This window comes from Nicotiana tabacum, chromosome 1, assembly GCF_000715075.1.
Source record: "Nicotiana tabacum cultivar K326 chromosome 1, ASM71507v2, whole genome shotgun sequence".
In the NCBI taxonomy this organism is placed as follows: Eukaryota; Viridiplantae; Streptophyta; class Magnoliopsida; order Solanales; family Solanaceae; genus Nicotiana; species Nicotiana tabacum.
The window spans coordinates 34,824,618-34,845,738 of NC_134080.1; the positions used below are offsets into that span (position 1 = coordinate 34,824,618).

The following is a 21,121-nucleotide window of genomic DNA, read 5'->3' on the forward strand; positions in this document are numbered from 1 at the left end:
AATCCACTGTCTCAGTTGGCGTGCTAATTTGGATAAGCAATAAACGCACTTTGAGAGAATATAACATAGCTGATTGACGGGCGCTTTTACAGTGGATACACGCATGAATGCACCAACAAAGATTACCATTACTTACAATTCATTTTTATGATTTCATAGTACATATTGTCTATCCAGTTTATAGAACTGGGCTAGTGGGATCAAGCCTTTACGACACTATAAAACGAACTTAATTTTCATCAACATTTGTCAGCAGCAAAATGAAAGGCCTTTCTTTGTTCTTCTGCTTTTCTCTTTTCATTGTCGCTTTCATAAGAGAAGCCGACTCAGCTTCTCAAGCACAAAACAATGGCATTTATATTGTTTATATGGGTGCTGCGGCTTCTTCTAACGGTGGTACCAGACATGATCAAGCGCAGCTTATCAGCTCCTTGATCAGAAGGTAAGAGTTTTTAACATATCTATTTTGCATGCCTTTTAGGAATTGACATGCATATTAAAAACCATTAGATACACAGGATACTTTTGTTATATTAGATATTTTTGTGTTTTTAAATTACTCATATACATTTGTCGCGTAAGGATTTGTTAAACACTATCACGTCATTCAAAGGATATACATATATAGGTTAGCGTCCTTAAAATGTGGGATTCGTAATCTTTAAAATAAGATAGGCTACTTGAAAGGTGACATGATGGTATAAAACATTCTAACACTGACGGTAATCTTAAATTATATATATAATTTAAACTCTATTTTTTATTACTTCCCAAGTCTTTAGGGTAGTAATTTTTACCGTGAATGTGTGAATAGGTTATATATAGAATTTAATTGGTGTTAAACTGGTTTCTTGAAATTTTCGTTTTTCTTCACGTCACTAAGTAATAATATCAATGTCTGGTTTATGTTAGGAACAAGAATGCAGTGGTACACAGCTACAACAATGGTTTCTCAGGATTCGCGGCACGTTTATCAGAAGCTGAAGCTAAATCCATGGCTCAAAGACCTGGAGTTATCTCTGTATTTCCTGATCCAGTACTGCAACTCCACACTACACATTCATGGGATTTCTTGAAGTATCAAACTGATGAAAAAATCAATTCAAGTCCAAGCTCTGGTTCTGATTCATCATTAATTGGAGCTGATACCATAATTGGCATATTGGATACGGGTAGGATATTTCAGAAAAATCTTATTACATCATAATATAATACTGCAAATTTATTGCAGCACTTTTCTTTGTTTATAATTAAGACAAGGATCATAAGATCATTGAAATTATATTCAGGTATATGGCCAGAATCTGAGAGTTTCAATGACAAGGATATGGGTCCAATTCCAGCCCGGTGGAATGGAACTTGCATGGATGGTCAAGATTTTGGCTCTTCAAAATGCAACAAGTAATTTTCTCCTCCTCATTTTTGCACTTTCTTTCGTAGGTTTCATGCTTACAACAAAACTCCACCTGTATGAGTTTCACATAGTATATATTTATATAGTTGGCTCAAAATATTGTAAAAGAAGATGGTTGTGATAGGTTAAGGGAATAGATACAAAGAGTTCATAGGCGGATCCAACTAACTTGGGTGATTTTACGTATAGTTGATTGAGAAAAGAAGAATTGTACCTATAACAAGGATATATGATTAGTAGTAGCGGATCAATGAATTTCTTTAAGGGTGTCAAAATATAAAGAAGTAAATATACGAATAAGTTAAGGGGTTTTAATAATCAACTATCTTTAGTGTAATTTTCCCAGGGAAGGGGTGTCAATTGACACCTCTTAACCTAAGGTGGCTCCGCCATTGATGATTAGAAGCTTATAGTTTTTGAGCTTTTATGATGATTGTAACTTTCTATGATCAGGAAGATAGTTGGTGCAAGATTTTATGAGGAGTCTGATGACAGTGGAATAAAAATCGCTGGATCAGCCAGGGACGAGAACGGACATGGTACTCATGTTGCGTCTACTGCAGCTGGGAGTCCTGTTGCAGGTGCATCCTACTATGGCCTAGCTGCAGGAACTGCCACGGGTGGATCTCCTGGTTCAAGGATTGCCATGTATCGTGTCTGTACTACTTTTGGATGCCGTGGATCAGCTATCATGAAAGCATTCGATGACGCAATTGCAGATGGGGTTGATGTTTTATCACTATCACTTGGTTCATCACCCGGACTTGAACCTGATTTTCCGAGCAATCCTATTGCCATAGGAGCATTTCATGCCGTAGAAAAGGGCATTGTTGTTGTTTGCTCTGCTGGAAATAGTGGCCCTGGCCCAAAAACTGTTGTCAATACAGCTCCTTGGATTCTAACGGTTGCAGCCACCACCATTGATCGTGACTTCGAGACAGATATTGTCTTGGGTGGAAACAAGCTTATTAAGGTAAAGACTAACAAACTTTCTTCTGTACAATACTAAACATCAATCCTCAGCTTTGCCTTTCATGTTTATCTATTCATATACTTGGTATCCTCGTTGAGTTTCAGGGTGGAGGTATAAACTTTGGTAACATGACAAAATCGTCAGTCTACCCTTTGATTCATGGCAATTCAACCAAATCAAACAATAATGTTTCTGAGGCGGATGCAAGGTAAATGGAAGATCAAGAACGTTGAGTGACTTTTTAGTTACAAAAAATAGTTCAGTGGCTGATGCAATAAAGTAAAAGTGAGTGATATTATATGAAATTAACCCCAAAAAATGAAATGGTTAATGGTGGTGTTTCAGGAGTTGTGTTCCTGGTTCATTAGATGAAAACAAAGTCAAGGGGAAGATTGTTCTTTGTGAAAATCTTGATGATGGCGAATATTTTCCCAGTGACAAGCTAGACGAAGTGAAGAGTCGAGGTGGAGTTGGATTTATACTAATAGATGATGATGAAAGAACTGTGGCACCCAAATTCAATTCCTTCCCAGCAGGTGTAGTCTCTAAAAAGGATGGTACTGAGATCCTTGCCTACATTAACTCGACTAGGTAATCACTGTTAGTTTCCAGTAGTAGGCTATATTTCAAATTGTGGAGATTAAGGCTTAATTGTTATTTTCTACTTGCTGCATATATTTGTCAAGAGTCTTTTTAATCTGGATTAAGACTTGTATGACAGTATAACAATTAGTGTTAATTTGAGGACAATTGTGAGATTTATCGGACAGACAGAATTCCATTGGTCTAATTTGGGACCTCAGGGTAGATTTTGACTCTATCTGACAACGAGCTAAGAGTCCCCTTCTCGTTGCCATTGAACCTTCCAAGCAAATTCGTCGTAGGACTCCTAGTTTTTTAGAGTACTTTTACTTTAAAAGACTTAATTATTTGGTATTGGAATGAAATGGACCCTATAAAAGATCCTTATACTATACTCCAAGAAATTTGGGATTTGATATAATTGATTGGTTTGATATAGTTCCTAAGTGCACAACAGTTAACAATTCTTCAAAATTCTGAAGGAATCCCATTGCATCAATTTTACCAACTGTTTCCATAACAAAGTACAAACCAGCTCCAGTTGTCGCTTACTTCTCATCAAGAGGCCCTGCGTACAACACCCCTAACCTCCTCAAAGTAAGGCCAACATTTCATCTTTGATTGTATTCTTAACAGAAGTTTGCTGGGCGCAGTAAAACATGGGCTAAATGGATTTTCATTTGTTCTTGAAGCCGGATATTACAGCACCAGGGGTTGCCATTCTTGCTGCTTGGCCTGGAAATGACACGAGTGAGGCTCTCCCCGGCCAAAAACCACCAATTTTCAACCTACTCTCAGGCACTTCCATGTCCTGCCCTCACGTATCCGGTATTGCTGCAACTGTCAAAGCAGTTAACCCTGCCTGGAGTCCTTCAGCTGTCAAATCAGCTATTATGACCACAGGTAAAGAACCTAATAAAAGTAAACTAGTAACTATTTTTTTGTTTTAGTGATACCGTTGCTTACTCCAAATTTTCAACAGCTATTCAGATAAACAATTTGAAGGCTCCAATCACTACAGTCTCAGGATCCAAAGCAACACCATATGACATAGGTGCAGGAGAAGCAAGCACTTCAGGTCCATTAAAACCAGGTCTAGTCTACGAGACAGATGTCGCCGACTACTTGCAGTTCCTATGTTCTGCTGGCTTTAACATATCACAGATAAAGCTGATCTCAAGTACAGTTCCTAAGGACTTTTCATGCCCAAAAAACCCAACCTCTGAATTGGTTTCTAATATGAATTATCCATCAATAGCTATTTCTAGTCTCAAAGAAAACGAGCCGAAGAAAGTTACTAGAACAGTTACAAATACTGGTGAAGAAGCATCAGTATATACTGCAATCATTGAGGCACCAAAAGGATTGGAAGTCCAAGTGATTCCAAGTAAATTGGAATTTAATTATAAAAGCAAGAAATTAAGCTATGAAGTGTCTTTCAAAGCTTCATCTCCCTCAAAGGAGGATCTGTTTGGCTCAATTACTTGGACAAATGGTAAGTACAAAGTCCGGAGTCCATTTGTTGTAAGTAGCAACTAACACAAATCAATGGGAACATTTTCAGACCTATAAGTAATCTAGAGAGTTTGTATGCAATGTTACAAATCCATGAGCACAATCATGTTATCAACCTATCATTGTAACGACAAGAGTAATCATCAATAAAATATTGTTGTGACAGAAACTATATCCAATTTTGAATATCACAATGTGCGTCAGTCAATTCCACTAGAAGTTAATTTGCGGTGAGTGCATAAATGTTACCTTTATTACTGTTTCTACCCCACGAAGCTCATCCTCTACATCAGCGATGAAGTCACTCTTATGGTTGAAGTTCTCTTTTGTCCATGTTTGGAACCAGATTGCTTGATATTATTGACAATTAGGCCTCTTGAGGTCACGGGTTTGAGCCGTGAAAATAACTTCTTGCAAAAATATAGGGTAAGACTGCTTACGATACACCCTTGTGATCCGGCTCTTCCCTGAACCCCGCTTATAGCCGAAACTTAGTGCACTGGGCTGCCTTTTAGGCCTCTTGAGTAAGTATGCATATAACAACAGTGAAGATGCACAGTAAGGCTGTGTACGATAGACCCTTGTGGTCCGGCCCTTCCCTGAACCCCGCCTATTGCGGGAGCTTAGTGCATCGGGCTGCCCTTTAGGCCTCTTGAGTAAGTATGCATATAACAACAGTAAAGATCCTTGACATTGGGACTACAACTTCAAGTGTTAATTTAAGTTGTGCGGACTCTTCGTTTTTGGTGCCGCACCCGTCTTGACACGGGACGAGAGCGGGTGCGGGATGTTGAGGAAGCGTGTCAAGATAATAGAAGGAAAAGGATATTTAAGAGAGAAAAGCAATAAATTGCACAAGACAAGACAAGACAAGATTTACGTGGTTCGGCAATTTTTGCCTACTCCACGGCCACACAAAGAATAGCTCTTTATTAATTGAAGAGAGAAAGAAGAAGTTTTGGGATGATCTACAAATGAAAATGTAGACCCCTATTTATAAGCATTTGAATGCCCTGCCGAGGTAAGCGCTTACATCATAAGAATGCCGATGTAAGCGCTTACATCATAAGAATGCTGAGGTAAGCGCTTACATCACAAGAATGTCGATGTAAGCGCTTACATCATATTTTCATCTCTTTTTGATTTTTCTTTCTTTTGTTTTGTCTACTTTCACATACAACAATAGGTTTGGTCCTATCAATCTCCCCCTCAAACCTATGTTACATCAAGAAAGAAAATAAAGAAAGATTTGCTATTCTCTGGTGGCGCCTTCACTCTATCAGTCTTGAAGGCTAACTGAGGCAGTGCACAGCCTCAGTTTGTCAACACCGACAACTTTGATCAACATGTATGACGGGTTCTTTGATCCTGGTATCTTCTGTAGGGAAAGAGTTCATTCATTTATCAACTCTCGGATATGATGATACCTCAACTGGATATGCTTTGATCTTGCATGAAACACTGGATTCTTGGCAAGATGAATTGCACTCTGGCTATCGCTGAAAAGCTCACAATTGTCCTGCTCTTTACCTAGCTCTTTAAGAAATTTTTTTAGCCAAATCATCTCTTTTCCAGCTTCTGAGATTGCCATGTACTCTGCTTCAGTGGTAGATAGAGCAACACTTTTCTAAAGTTTGGACATCCAAATAACAGCAGTACCACCCAAGGTGAACACGTAGCCCGTGGTACTTTTTCGACTATCCAGATCGCCACCTAAATTTGCATAAGCAAAACCTTGTAAGATAATATTGCTCTTTTTAAAACAAAGTGTCATACCTGAGGTGCCTTTGAGATATCGCAATATCCATTTTACACCTTCCCAATGCTCCTTTCCTGGATCTGACATGTATCTACTGACAACTCCAACTGCATGGGCTATGTCAAGTCTAGTGCAAACCATAGCATACATCAAACTTCCTACTGCTGAAGCATACGGAACTTTGGACATGTACTTCCTTTCTTCATCTGTCTTAGGTGATTGGTCCTTTGACAGATTTAGATGGCTTCCAAGTGGAGTGCTTCTGGTTTTTACATCATGAAGACTGAACTTGCTTAGTACCTTCTGTATGTACTTTTCTTGAGACAATTTTAAGGTTCCTTCCGACCTGTTTCTACTAATCCTCATCCCAAGCATTTTCTTAGCTGGTCCTAAGTCTTTCATTTCAAACTCCTCCGCCAGTTGTTGCTTAACCAAGTTGATCTCATTTATGCTAGATCCTGCAATTAGCATATCATCAACGTACAACAATAAAATGATATAGGATTCATCAAGATTTTTGATATAACAGCAATGGTCCATCTCACATCGTGTGAAACCATTTTTATGCATGAATCCATCAAATTTCTTGTACCATTGTCGGGGAGCTTGTTTCAAACCATACAAACTCTTCTTCAACTTACACACAAGGTTTTCTTTACCAGAAACTTGAAAACCTTCAGGTTGCTTCATGTAGATGTCTTCTTCAAGGTCACCATGCAAGAAAGCAGTTTTAACATCTAGCTGCTCCAAATGCAAATTTTCTGCAGCTACGATACTTAGCACCAACCTGATAGTAGTTAATTTGACTACAGGAGAGAAGATCTCGGTGTAGTCAATTCCTTCCTTCTGCTGAAAGCCTTTTACTACTAATCGTGCTTTGTATCTCTTCTTACCATCATGCTCTTCCTTGACTCTGTACACCCACTTGTTCTGCAATGCCTTCTTTCCTTTTGGTAACTCCGTAAGTATCCATGTTTTATTCTTTTGAAGAGAATTCATCTCTTCTTTCATGGCTAGCTTCCACTTATCAGAGTCTATCACCTGCATTGCTTCAACAAAATGCTCTGGTTCTCCAGCATCAGTAAGAAGTAAATAGTGAAGAGAGAGAGTTTTAACCTATCTGGAGCATTCGTGACTCTTTTAGATCTCCTCAATGTAGGTTCATGAGTAACAGAATCCGAATTTGATTCAGGTCCTGATTCCAGATTTGGTTCTGGATTTGATTCTATCTCTGGTTCTGCTTCAGGTTCGGCTTCTAGTTCTTCTTCAAATTCGGCTTCTGGTTCTTCATCTTCAATTTCAGAATCAGTTGTAATCCCTCTAGCTACTTCATTTTCTGAGATTTCTTCTAACTCAACTATTTCAGACATTGTCTGTTTGATGGTGTTGGTTGGTTCTACTTCGAGCTTGTCCTTGTACATCACATTTTCATTAAATGTGACATTCCTGTGTCTTAGGATCTTTCTATTCTGATCATCCCAAAACCGATAACCAAAATTATCATCACCATAGCCAATAAAGAAACATTTCTTTGCTTTAGGATCAAGCTTATCTCTATCATTAGAGTTTACATGTACATAAGCAACACAACCAAAACTTTTCAAATGTGAGAGAGTTACCTTCTTTCCTGTCCATACCTCCTCAGGAATTTCAAAATTCAGCGGTACAGAGGGTCCCTTATTTATGAGGTAAGCTGTCGTGTTAACAGCCTCAGCCCAAAAATACTTCGGCAATCCAGAATGTATTCTCATACTTCTGGCTCGTTCATTCAGGGTTCTGTTCATCCTCTCAGCAACACCATTTTGTTCCGGTGTTCCAGGAACTGTCTTGATCATTCTGATCCCATTCTCCGAGCAAAATGCTTTGAACTCTTGGCTATCATACTCTCCTCCATTGTCAGACTTCAGACATTTTAACTTTAGACTTGTCTGATTTTCAACTTCAGCTTTCCATCTTTTAAAGGTAACAAATACATCAGATTTATTTTTCAGAAAATAAACTCATACCTTTCTTGTGGAATCATCAATGAAGGTGACATAATAGCGTGAGCCTCCTAGAGAGGTTACAGGAGCTGGTCCCCACACATCTGTATGCACTAGTTCCAGCTTCTCTTTCTTTGGCGTCCTTCCCACCTTTGAGAAACTAACTCTCTTTTGTTTCCCGTAAATGCAATCTTCGCACAAACCTAATTCAACATGTTTTAGGTTTGACAACTTCTTTTTGGATGCCAAAAGCTTCATTCCCTTCTCACTCATATGCCCGAGCCTCCGGTGCCACAATGTTGTATCACGACCATGATCAATTGTTGCTATAGTATCTCTTTCTATTGCAGTTGCATACAGTGTTCCCCTTTTGAAGCCTCGTGCCACAACCAAATTCCCTTTGGTTGTCTTCCACGATCCGTTGCCGAATGTTGTTGTATATCCTTCATCGTCAATCTGACCCATAGTTATCAGATTTTTCTTGTGGCCAGGAACATGTCGTACATTTTGCAATTTCTATAGCGTGCCTTGTGAAGTCTTTATATGAACTTCACCTTTTCCGGCAATGTCGAGAGGTTCGCCTTCTGCTAGATAAACTTTCCCAAATTTTCCAGCAATATAATTATGCAATAATTCTTTGCATGATGTAGATTGAAAGGATGCACCTGAGTCCAGAATCCAAGATTCGACTGGACTGTCTGCACAACAAATTAGTGCATCACCGACTTGTTCAGCAATTACATTTGCTGAATTTTCTTCCTTCTTCTTCTTTGGTTCTCTACATTGACTACTGTAGTGACCCTTTTTATCGCAATTCCAACAAGTAATGTCCTTGCGATTTTTGGATTGTCCTCTTCTCCTTGACTTTGATCTGCCACGACCATAAATCTGTCCTCTTTGGTTGATTCTCCCCTGCTTTCGGTACTAAAAGCAGATCCTGGGGAATCACTTGATTCTCTTCGGCGAATATCTTCGCTTAGAACCAAGTCTCTAATATCATTCAATTTGAGTTTGGTACTTCCTGATGAACTGCTAACTGCAGTTACTGTTGCAGACCAACTCTCCGGTAGAGATGATAGTAGAATCAACGCCCTGATTTCGTCATCAATTGTTATATTAACAGAACTCAACTGAGTTAATATTGTATTAAACTCATTGTCATTTTTAAGTTGAACAATCGACGCATCAAATAGACTTTATTTGAAGCAGATGGCTTCTTATACATATTTGATAACGCCTTCATCAGGCATGTAGTGGTCTTCTCGTTAATGATGTTAAATACCACATTTCGTGTTAGCGTCAAACGAATCACACCAAGAGCTTGACAATCTAATAAATCCCAATCCGCTTTGGACATAGTCTCCGATTTCACTTCGGTCAGAGGTAAGTGTAATTTTTTCTGATACAAATAGTCCTCTATTTGCATTTTCCAGAATCCAAAATCTTTGCCATTGAATTTGTCAATCTTAACCTTCCCTTCTTCCGATGCCATTTTTCACAAAAATAATTTATGTGAATAGTGCTTGTGAATAGTAACGATGATCAATAGTGTCACACTATTCTTATGAATAGTATCTGCACCAATACTGTACTTTTCTACCAAGATTACACTGTCTGTGCTCTGATACCAGTTGTTGAGGAATCGTGTCAAGATAATAGAAGGAAAAGGATATTTAAGAGAGAAAAGCAATAAATTGCACAAGACAAGACAAGACAAGATTTACGTGATTCAGCAATTTTTGCCTACTCCACAACCACACAAAGAATAGCTCTTTATTAATTGAAGAGAGAAAGAAGAAGTTTTGGGATGATCTACAAATGAAAATGTAGACCCCTATTTATAAGTATTTGAATGCCCTGCCGAGGTAAGCGCTAACAGCATAAGAATGTCGATGTAAGCGCTTACATCATAAGAATGCTGAGGTAAGCGCTTACATCACAAGAATGTCGATGTAAGCGCTTACATCATATTTTCATCTCTTTTTTATTTTTCTTTCTTTTGTTTTGTCTACTTTCACATACAACAATAGGTTTGGTCCTATCACGGGATACGTCCCGGATTTAGTCAACTAACTTCGGATACTTTGATCTGAGTCCATCGACAAATTTGGGGGAAATTGAGATTTTGATTTCTCAAAATTAAAAATAAAACAGTTTTAAGACATAGGAAATGGCATACCTTCAATTTGTAGTACTTTTGTCTCATATTTTCTACTTTGTGTTTTAGAAAAATCAAGAATTCAAAGGGTCGTGTTCTGAGTTCGGACTTCTGGTAGACAATAGCGATATAGATGGAGAGTTGGTGGAAGGCCTTGAATGGCTTTCTTTTCTCTCTATTTTTTATAATTTTGATTATTTTGAACCGTATTCCTCGCACCCGTATCCATACCTGGATCAGCACCCCCGAATCTTAAAATTTAGATTTTGCTGAATCTGACGCTAGGATCCGCGCCCGTATCGGATGCCAGCACCCGAGTCCGAGCAACATAGGTGTTAATGACTGGGTTCTATATTTAATATTTATTTAATTCTTCACCATTATTTTTCATGGCCAGAGGAAGAAAACTCTGGTTCAATTTTTTTTTCCACAATCTTTACACAGATAATCGGTCGAATTGGCTATTTACTTTTCTTAGTCAGTATACATAAATTATATATTGATTGTACATGGATATACATATATTATACATATGCCGGCTAGGTTTAGTTTAAGTAGTTGGGTGCAGGGGCGGAGGCACAAGCCGACCTACGGGTTCGGCCGAACCCAGTAGATTTTGCTCAATCAGTTGTATTTGGTATTTTGAATTCATGAAATATACATAAATATTAAATTTAGAACTCAGTCATTAACACTTGAAATCGTGATCTCAAAATCTTGAACCCACGAAGTTGAAATTCCGGCTGTGCCTCTGGTTGAGTGGCCAGCTAGTTAGGTTAATTCTTCCTCTCTTTTTTTTTTTTTTACTGAAATCAGAGAAATGCTAAAGGTGGGATAAAAATATTGTGGAATTGCAAGGCCAATTAAATATAGTTCCACCTCGTACTGAAATAGGTAACGTATATTTTAATAGATATTCTTGCCTCCAGTGGAGAAACAATTGAGACTGGGACTGGGTCCATATAATATCAAGTGCACCACTGAGGCAGGAAAGGAGTAAAATATAATGTGTTGATTCGCAAGCTCTCAGAAAGAAAGACAGATACATTCTTATTATTGAATCATTCATGTGCAGTACAAAAAAAGAACATTAAAAAGAAACAAACTATAAAATAGACAGCTCAGAAAATTGTCTATTCTGAAGATTCAAAACGAGGAAATTAACTGGAAGTTCTGACATTTGATTCATTTTGAAGAATACAATTGCTGAGGTTGTTAATATTATGATTAGCAGGACAAGAACCAAAAGGTTCCACCTTACAAAATAGGAGTATGGATTACGCAGAGAACACTTACTTTTTCTATTTAATTAATTCTTTTTTCATGATCTGCCAATACGAAGTTCACTATGATTATTATAGTATCATTGTATTGGGAAAAATTGTATTTAAATATAAAGGTGACGTGTCGAGACACGTAGACTGGTCAAATAGTTAAAGAATTACAACTAGTCAAGAGGCACGAGTTGCAACAGTTACGAGCAAATGGCAGAGGAGGAGGCACGGGCAGTTATTCAAATAACTCAGCGCCGTACATATGTAAGTCATTTATGTCCGAGAATCAAAAGGAATGAATCTGACAGTAGAAAAGAGTGCAGATACGGCATTTAATAGGCATTAAATGTGGAATACGTTAGAGAATTTGTATTGAATGCAATGATTATGTAACATAGCATTCAATGTCTTTAATTATTCATAATAGCCTCATTATGATTTGGGCAAAATGTATATCTCCAACATATCTATAAAAGGGAGATATCTGATCAATTGTGAGGACACGAAACACTATTGGAATAAATTTTGGTTTACTTGTTTTTCTCTTGATTACTCTCTTGCTACCTAAATTACTTCCTTTTATACATTTTTTTGATTATCAGTAACCCGTGTTCTTCTAAATTCTAGCTTTGACTAAAATTTTATTTTTTGGTTAAACAAATTGATTCCGTTACCGGAAAACTGATAACCTATTTTCTTTTCACTTAACTTTCCTTGTTGCATCAATTATGTCGAACAACAATGAAAACACTCAATAAAACCAAGAGAACCAACAAAATCAGGGAGATCCACAGAATATTAACACTCAAGTTCCTACTCCACGACAATCTCGTGAGGGTACTCCTTATGGGTCTCAAATAAACGAGTATGCTCAATTTGAAAATGCTGAAGTTGTTGATGAAGCTTTGCAGAAATTAATTGTTGCTCAAGTCAACAAGTTGTTGAGGCACTTGTTAACCAGTTACCTGTTGCAACACCCACACCTACTCCAAATAATAATACTTTGGAAAACCCTCGTTCCGGGCTTGTTAACTCAGGCAGCGGTAGAACTCCCAGTGAATCACAGGAGAGAGAACTAGGTAATGTAATTAATTCTGATTTACAAAATTTAGTACTAACCTTGCAGAAACAGCTCAAGGAGCAAAGTGAGTGCATAGAGCAGATACCCGGGGTGCCGCCCATAATCAAAGGGGTAGATATGGATAGATATTCGCAACAACCCTGGAAGCCAAGTGTTGTTCCACTCCCAATTCCAAAAAAGTTCAAAATACATGATATTCCAAAATATGATGGAACAACAGACCCATGAGTTCAAGTGACTACATTCACAACGGGCGTAAAAGGCAACGATTTGACTAAGCAGGAGATTGAATCGGTATTAGTCAAAAAATTTGGTGAAACGCTCACCAAAGGAGCGCTAACATGGTATTCTCTTTTACCCGAAAATTCTATAAATTCTTTTGCTGAGCTTGCAGATTCTTACATCAAAGAACACTCAGGAGCTCAAAAAGTAGAGAAAAGAATGGAGGATATTATCAAAATCAAGCAAGGGGACTCAGAACTGCTTAGAGAATTCATGGACAGATTTCAACGTGAAAGAATGACATTGCCACGTATACCTGACAACTGGGCAGCTATAGCTTTCACAAGTAATTTAAATGAAAAAAGCTCGAAAGCTACGATGAGACTCAAGGAAAGCCTTCGAGAATTCCCAGCTACAATATGGAATTATATTTATAACAGGTATAGCACGAAGCTGAGGATTGAGGAAGATACTGTTCCACGAGTTCAAAAGGAAGAAAAGGTAAGTTCGAGATGTGCGGAGACTGAAAAAAGATCCGGTAAAAACAAGTACGAGCCTTACATGGGACCTGCGGGAAAGGACTCACGGTCAAATCAGGATAATCAGAGGTACCATCACAGATCAAGAAACAGAGAATCAGGTTCTTCATCAAGATTCAGGAACGAGCGAAACAACTATGAGTCACGAGATGATGATAGAAATTTAAAAGCGGATTCGGTGGTTACAACTTCAACGACAGCACCTCCGAGCTCGTAGCTGTTTTGAGAAGCATGAGAGATAAGGTTCGATGGCCAAAGGAAATGAGATCGAATCCAAACAGGCGCAACCCTGACCATTGGTGCGAGTTTCATAATGACCACGGACATAAAACAGCAGATTGCAGATTTTTACAAAGTGAAGTTGATCATTTATTAAAACAAGGATATCTTACTGAGTTGTTCAGTGAGAAAGGCAAGCAAGCTTACATGAAGAACAGGCAGGAGCCTCCAAAACCACCTTCTCCCAAAAGAACTGTCAACGTTATAAGTGGGGGTGAAGACGTCAATGGTATATCATATACTGCAGCTAACAAAATTTCCAAAGTAACAATTACCCAAGGGAAACGGGTGTGGCATGTTTTAGAGGAAGACAACATTACATTCAATGAGGCAGAAGCAGATGGCGTATTAACCCCTCATAACGACGCACTGGTAATATCTTTAATTGTACATGATACTAATATGAAACGAGTTTTGATTGATCCAGGTAGTTCCGTGAACATTATTTTGCTAAGAGTATTATGTGAGATGCAAGCTGAAGATAAAATGATACCAAAGGCGCATACTCTATCTAGATTTGATAAATCTAGTGTCCTTATGAAAGGAGAGTTAACACTCACCACATTCGCTGAAGGAGTCATCAAAGATACAAAGTTCCAGGTGGTAGATATGGAGATTGCATACAACATGATTCTTGGGAGACCATGGATCAACGAAATGGATGTTGTTCCTTCAACCTTGCATTAAGTTATTAAATTTCCATCGCCATGAGGAATTTGTCAAATTCGTGAGATCAACATACAGCCAAGGCTATCAACTCTGTTGCAGATACAACCACGAGAAATGAAGGTAAATAGCAATCACAGAAGGCAGTTAAAGACACCACAACACAAACCTCAACTGAACAAGGGCAAACAGATGTAGATTCAAGGCCTGATACCATTCAAGAACCAGAAAAGAATGAAAATATCAAAACAACAATAGAGGAGTTAGAGCCTGTCGTATTATTTGCTCAATGGCCTGATAAAAAAGTCTATGTTGGAGCCAATCTTAGCCAATGTATAAGAGGTAAGTTAATTGAATTTTTGAAAACTAACGTGGACTGCTTTGCTTGGTCCCACTCTGACAGACAGGAATACCACCGGAGGTGATGACTTATAAAGTAAATGAAGATCCATCATACCCTCCTATCAAGCAAAAGAAAAGAAAGCAAGAAACTTTCAAGAATCAGGTGATTCAAGAAGAAGTCCAAAAATTGCTAAAAATTGGTTCCATTCGTGAGGTAAAGTATCCTAACTGGTTAGCTAACACTGTTGTAGTTCCAAAGAAGAACGGTAAGTGGCCGGTTTGTGTAGATTACATAGATCTTAATAAAGTCTGCCCTAAAGATTCTTTTCCACTACCACACATAGATCAATTGATTGATGCAACTGCAGGTCACAAACTATTAAGTTTTTTAGATGCATATTCAGGTTATAATCTGATTAAAATGGATCCGGGAGATGAAGAAAAAACTTCATTCATAACAGACAGGGGAACTTACTGTTATAAAGTAATGCCCTTTGGTCTAAAGAGTGCAGGTGTAACGTATTAGAGATTAGTTACCAAAATGTTTCAAGAGCATGTAGGAAAGACTATGGAGGTATATATAGATGATATGCTTGTTAAAACACAGTATTCAAAAGATCACATATCACACTTATCTGACACATTTTCAATTTTGCGCAAATTTAATATGAAGTTAAATCCCGAAAAATGTGCATTTGGCGTTGCATCAGGTAAGTTTTTGGGTTTTCTTGTTTCTAACCGTGGTATTGAAGTGAATCTTGCATAGATTAAGGCCATTGAAGAAATTCCTGATATACTTTCAAACAAGAAAGAAGTTCAAAGATTAACAGGGAGAAGTGTTTTAAATTTTCCTCAGCCCTTAAGAAGCATGATCTTTTTGAATGGAATGAGGAATGCTAACAGGCACTCAGGAATTTGAAAACGTACTTATCAAATCCACATTTGCTGGCAAAACCAAAGGCTGGGGAAAGACTACTCATTTACCTTGTTGTTTCGAAAGTTGCGGTAAGCGCTGTTTTGGTCCGAGAAGAACAAAATAAACAATTCCCTATCTATTATGTTAGTAAATCTTTGTTAGATGCGGAGACGCGGTATCCTCAGTTAGAAAAACTTGCACTTGCATTAATCATAGCATCTAGAAAGTTAATACCTTACTTTCAATGTCATCATATCGATGTTGTAACTGCCTACCCTTTACGTAATATATTACACAAGCATGAGTTATCAGGTAAGTTAGCTAAGTGGGCAATAGAGTTAAGTGAATATAAAATCACATACCAACCTAGAAATGCTATAAAATCACATACCAACCTAGAACTGCTATAAAATCACAAGTGTTAGCTGATTTCGTGGCTGATTTTAGCCAGAGGATGCAATTAGAAGCAAAAAAAAGAATTACAGGTATTCAATAGAGCTAACCCGGGAACTTGGACTTTCTGATGGCTCATCTAATGTAAAAGGTGCAGGTTTAGGGATTGTCTTGGTACCACTTACGGGTGAAACCATTCGACAAACTATTAAATGTCGCTCCATAACTAAAAATGAAACGAAGTATGAGGCTGTGATTGCAGGTCTAGAATTGGCACGAAAGCTTGGCATAAATCAGATTATAATCAAGAGTGATTCGCAACTCGTGGTTAATCAAATGCTGGGGACTTATATAGCTAGGGAATCAAGGATGCAACAATACTTAGAAAAGGTACGGGAATTGATAAAGCAATTTCAAACTTGGAAAGTTATACAAATACCAAGGGATGAAAATGTTGAAGCGGACGCCCTAGCTAATCTCGCATCTGCAACTGATGTGGCAAGCGATGCAAACGCCTTAGTTATACATTTATTTCATTCAGTTCTCGATCCTGATAAGAATGAGGTAAATTTTAATAATTTAACTTGGGATTGGAGGAACGAGATTACTGCTTTTTTACAGTATGGTACCGTCCATGATGATAAGAAAAAAGCTCATGCACTTCGAAAAAAGGTTGCTCGGTACTGCTTAAAGCAAGGCAATTTATATCGTAAAATGTTCGGTGATCCCTTAGCAAGATGCCTCGGACCTTCGCAAATGGAGTATGCAATGAAAAAAATACACGAAGGACATTGCGAGAATCACGCAGGAGGAAGGTCATTGGTGAGAACCTTAATTAGGGCAAGTTATTACTGGCCTAAAATGGAAGAAGAAGCAGAAAGTTTCGTGGTCAAATGTGATAAATGTCAAAGGTACGGTAACAATATGCATAGACCTGCGGAGTTATTACATCCGGTCATTGCGCCGTGGCCATTTATGAAATGGAGAATGGATATTGTGGGTCCATTACCACAAGCAAAAGGACAGGTAAAGTTTCTGCTCATACTCACTGATTATTTTACTAAATGGGTGGAGGCAGGAGCATTTAAACAGGTGCAAGAAAAGGAAGTCAAAGATTTTATTTAGCAGAATATCATATGCCGATTCAGTGTACCAAAGGAGATTGTGTGTGATAATGGCCCTCAATTTATTGGAGCTCAAATCACGGAATACTTTCAAAGTTGGCAAATTAAAAGGATTATGTCAACACCTTATCATCTGGTGGGTAATGGGCAAGCAGAATCAACGAACAAGGTTATTATCAATAATTTAAAGAAATGATTAGAGGAATCAAAAGATAACTGGCCTGAAGTGTTACCTGGAGTTTTATGGGCATATCGCACAACTACAAAAACAAGTACAGGAGAAACACCATTTTCATTGGTTTATGGAGCTGAGGCTTTAATTCCATTTGAGATAGGGGAACCAAGTACACGGTTCACACAGGCGACACAAGAATTTAATGACGAGGAGATGCGGGTCAATCTAGATTTACTCGAGGGGAGGAGAGAAGCTGCATTAATAAGAATGGCAGCACAAAAGCAAGTCATAGAACGATATTACAACTGAAAAGCACGCCTCAGATTCTTCAAAGTGGGGGACTCTGTGCTTAAAGAGGTTTTTCAATCTACAAAGGCAGCTAACGCGGGTAAATTAAGTCCAACATGGGAAGGACCCTATAGAGTTCGTGATATTGCAAGAAAGGGAGCATATGAACTGGAGACAATGGATGGAAAGATACTACCTTCACATTGGAATGATGTTCATTTGAAGAGATACTATTTCTAAGAAATACCCACGGTCATGTATCACCTTTTTAAATTTAATTCTTGAATTGTTAAAATTTTACTAACGATTTTAGATGATAGGAAAAAAGCTAACTCGTACTAAATGATGAGTCACAACCTGTAAGGCACACAGAATAACCTAAAATTTCCGGCCTAGGGTTACAATTATTCTGATAGAAATTCAAACGGGTTAAGCAGTCTTCATCTATAATCGCACCTCCGAGTCCCGTATGTTTTTCCTTTTCAGGAAAAGGACCAAATGAGAGAAACTATCAAGTGCTCGAGGCTTCATACTTCAACACTCAAACACTTGGGTGACTACATAATATACACAGATATGTGTATAAAGAAGGCAAAGAAGATTGAGGAAAAATCAAGCCTAAAAGAGTCAAGTGCAGAGTAAAAGTCACAAAGTCACGAGATGGAGCCACGAGCTAAGGCCAAAGAAAAACCTCACTATAGTTAGGGTAAAAGCTATGTACTAAAACGGGTTATAAGCAAAAACCTCGTGTCTATTATTTTTCTTTTGTAAAAATCTGTTACAAGAAAAACAGTTACGAGAAAGTTATAGATGTAACTCAAGTACATGTAAAGTATTATTCAAAACTTGTCAAAGTTATTTCAAAGAAACATGTGTGTTCCTATTTCTTTTATCGTATGATAACACCATTATGAAGTTGAGACCTTCATTAAGTGTCGAAATATAAAAGGGACCTCTTTTATAAAACTTATGTTTAAATTAGTTAGTCATGAGATTAACATAAGCATTTTCGAAGAACAAAAATGTAAATTATTCTATAAGTCATTAAAAATAAAGGCAAGAATAAAGTAGACAGAAGTTTAAGATAATAACATGAAAAACTTCTTAATACTTAAAAACTGAAGACTAAGTACGAACTTAGTCATAAAATTATGAAATTGTTTATACAAATTGCCCCATAAAAGACTTGGGGACTTGCGTTTCCAAAACCAACCCTCAAATGAAGCTAAGGGTTTGATTAAAATTTTCCAAAATAAAAACAAAAACAAAATCATTCAAATGATTAAAACTGGTCATTGAGAAGTTTATGGAACTGAAGCAGGAGCATCAATAGCAGCGGGCTCAATTTGGGCAGGTGAAGCAACAGATGCGGTTTCAACTTGGCTTGCAGCAACAGGCTTGATTAGGCTTGAAAGAGTTGGGATACCCGTATCAGCTTCAACATTCACGAAAACTTCAACCACAGGAGAAGGGAAGTCCTGAGTTTGTTGAGCTTTTTCAATGGTTTCATTGATCTTAGCTAACTCCGACTCCAGGTTGAAGTTTTCTTGGCCAGCTTCAATTAGGGTATTACGACGTGAATTCAAAAATGCCCAACTTACCTCAACAGCAGATTTTTCTTCAAGGATCTCATAATCCTTTTCCCAATCAGCAATCTCATTCTTTAGCTCTTCATTTTCAGCCAAGGCGGAGTTATAAGAAGCTTGAAGAGAGGCATGGGAGCTCTCTAAAGCACGCACCTTATCAGCAGAGACTCGAAGGTCTTCTTGTGCTTGAGTTAAGCTTTGCACGAGCTCCCCAGCGTAAAATTCTTTTTGACTCAAAAGAGCCTTCAACTCTCTGTTCTCTTCACTGGCCTTAGATAGTTGCTCCGAGAAGGAGGATTCAAGACGTTCTATTTCTTTTTCTGCTTGGCTTGAGGAAGCTTTTACAACTGCTAACTCTGAAGTTAAAGCTTGCACCTGCTTCTCTAAGATACTCTTGCTCTCTTGTAAATCTTCCATATCAATTTGTGCACTCTCAAATTGTTCCTTCCAATTGATCGCCTCCAACTGAGAATCACATGCTATCTTCTCTGAATCACGTACTACCTTCTCCAAGAGAGGGATTCTGTTCATCATTTCTGTGCCGATAAGATTGGCCTAAAAAAAGGAAGGGAAATAAGAATCCCAAAGATAAAAAAATTTACAAAGTAAAGAAGGGAGAGAAGGAAAATACCTTCAAAGTGGCATGCACGATATCATTCATTAGAGTCAGGGAACTATGGCTCTCCAGCTTTGCTTTTTAATTGGGCCAATTAAAGGCTCCAGCCATACATCTGCCTGACCTGACCTCATCAAACGGCTGCTATCAGCAGGAACTTCAATAGCTACCCTCCTCATAGCGGCACTTCTACTTGAAGAGCCCACTTCCGTATGATGAACGATAGGAGGGGGATTTGTCAAAGGAGGAGCGGTAGAAGAAGTGAAAATAGTAGAAGAAGAAACAGAAACAGTTGGGGCTGGTAAGGAAGGAATCATAGGCACGGGAGTTGAAAAAGAAGATAAGGGTATTTCATCTAAAACAGACCCTAAATTTCCACTACCAAAACCACTAATGAAAAATTAATCAATAGACTCACGGGTATCATGAGGAGTGACGTCATCATCAGGAATTATTACTGGGGTTTCAACAAGTTCGGTAAGAGAAACAGAAAGATGAGGGGAAACTTCAACTTTGTCATCAGAGACGATGCGTCTCCTAGCTCGTGGCCTCATCACCAGGGAGCCCCCATCTTCCTCTTCTTCAGAGTCTTTCTCTTCAACTGCTTTTCTTTTCGAAGAAGAACCCAAGACTATTTCTCGGGCTCTTTCTAAAGAGATACGTGTCCCCGAAGGAGTACAAGTTTCCAAAGAGACACGAGAGACCGCAACTGCTTCAGCAGTAACTCCTCGAATAGCAAATCCTAATAAAAAGAAGGATGGGAGTTAGAGCAATAAAGAAAAATATGTATATGCATGAAAGATGAAATAAAAACTCTTACCATGAGTCTTTACTTTCCAACCGTAACGGTTAGAAAGTGTTCTCCAAGACCTACCATCTATTGGTGCGGTCTTCAGCAATTTATCTACCCAACCACGGAAATTGGGAATATCCTCCACAACTCTCATGGTTGCTAAAAAAAAGGGGGCAAAATTAGAGAAGTTGATAAACTTGAAGAAAAAAGGCACGAGAACGATAAAAGACTTATGTGTAAAATTTCACTTCTCAAGGAAGAGAACGTTATCCTCACCCACTAAGCCAACAGTGGGGGCAACAACAAACCGGGCATACCAGCCACGGTCCTTGTCATCTTCAGGGCTCACCAAAACCCTCTTACTCCTGGCCACTAGGGTAAAAACGCTATTATGGAAAAGCCTAGGGGAGTAAAGATGAATCAGGTGAGGGAAAGTAAAGGAAA

General features: G+C 38.3%; 1 protein-coding gene across 1 annotated transcript; it reads left to right on the top strand.

Moving 5' to 3' along the window:
• Positions 1-232: 232 nt before the first annotated feature.
• LOC107773612 (CO(2)-response secreted protease-like) lies at positions 233-4,653 on the top strand. Its single transcript, XM_075249717.1, has 9 exons — positions 233-442; positions 913-1,172; positions 1,290-1,401; positions 1,868-2,387; positions 2,492-2,595; positions 2,733-2,978; positions 3,452-3,566; positions 3,662-3,872; positions 3,952-4,653. The coding sequence occupies exons 1-9, from the start codon at positions 261-263 to the stop codon at positions 4,506-4,508; spliced, it is 2,307 nt and encodes a 768-aa protein (XP_075105818.1). The 5' UTR covers positions 233-260; the 3' UTR covers positions 4,509-4,653.
• Positions 4,654-21,121: the final 16,468 nt, after the last annotated feature.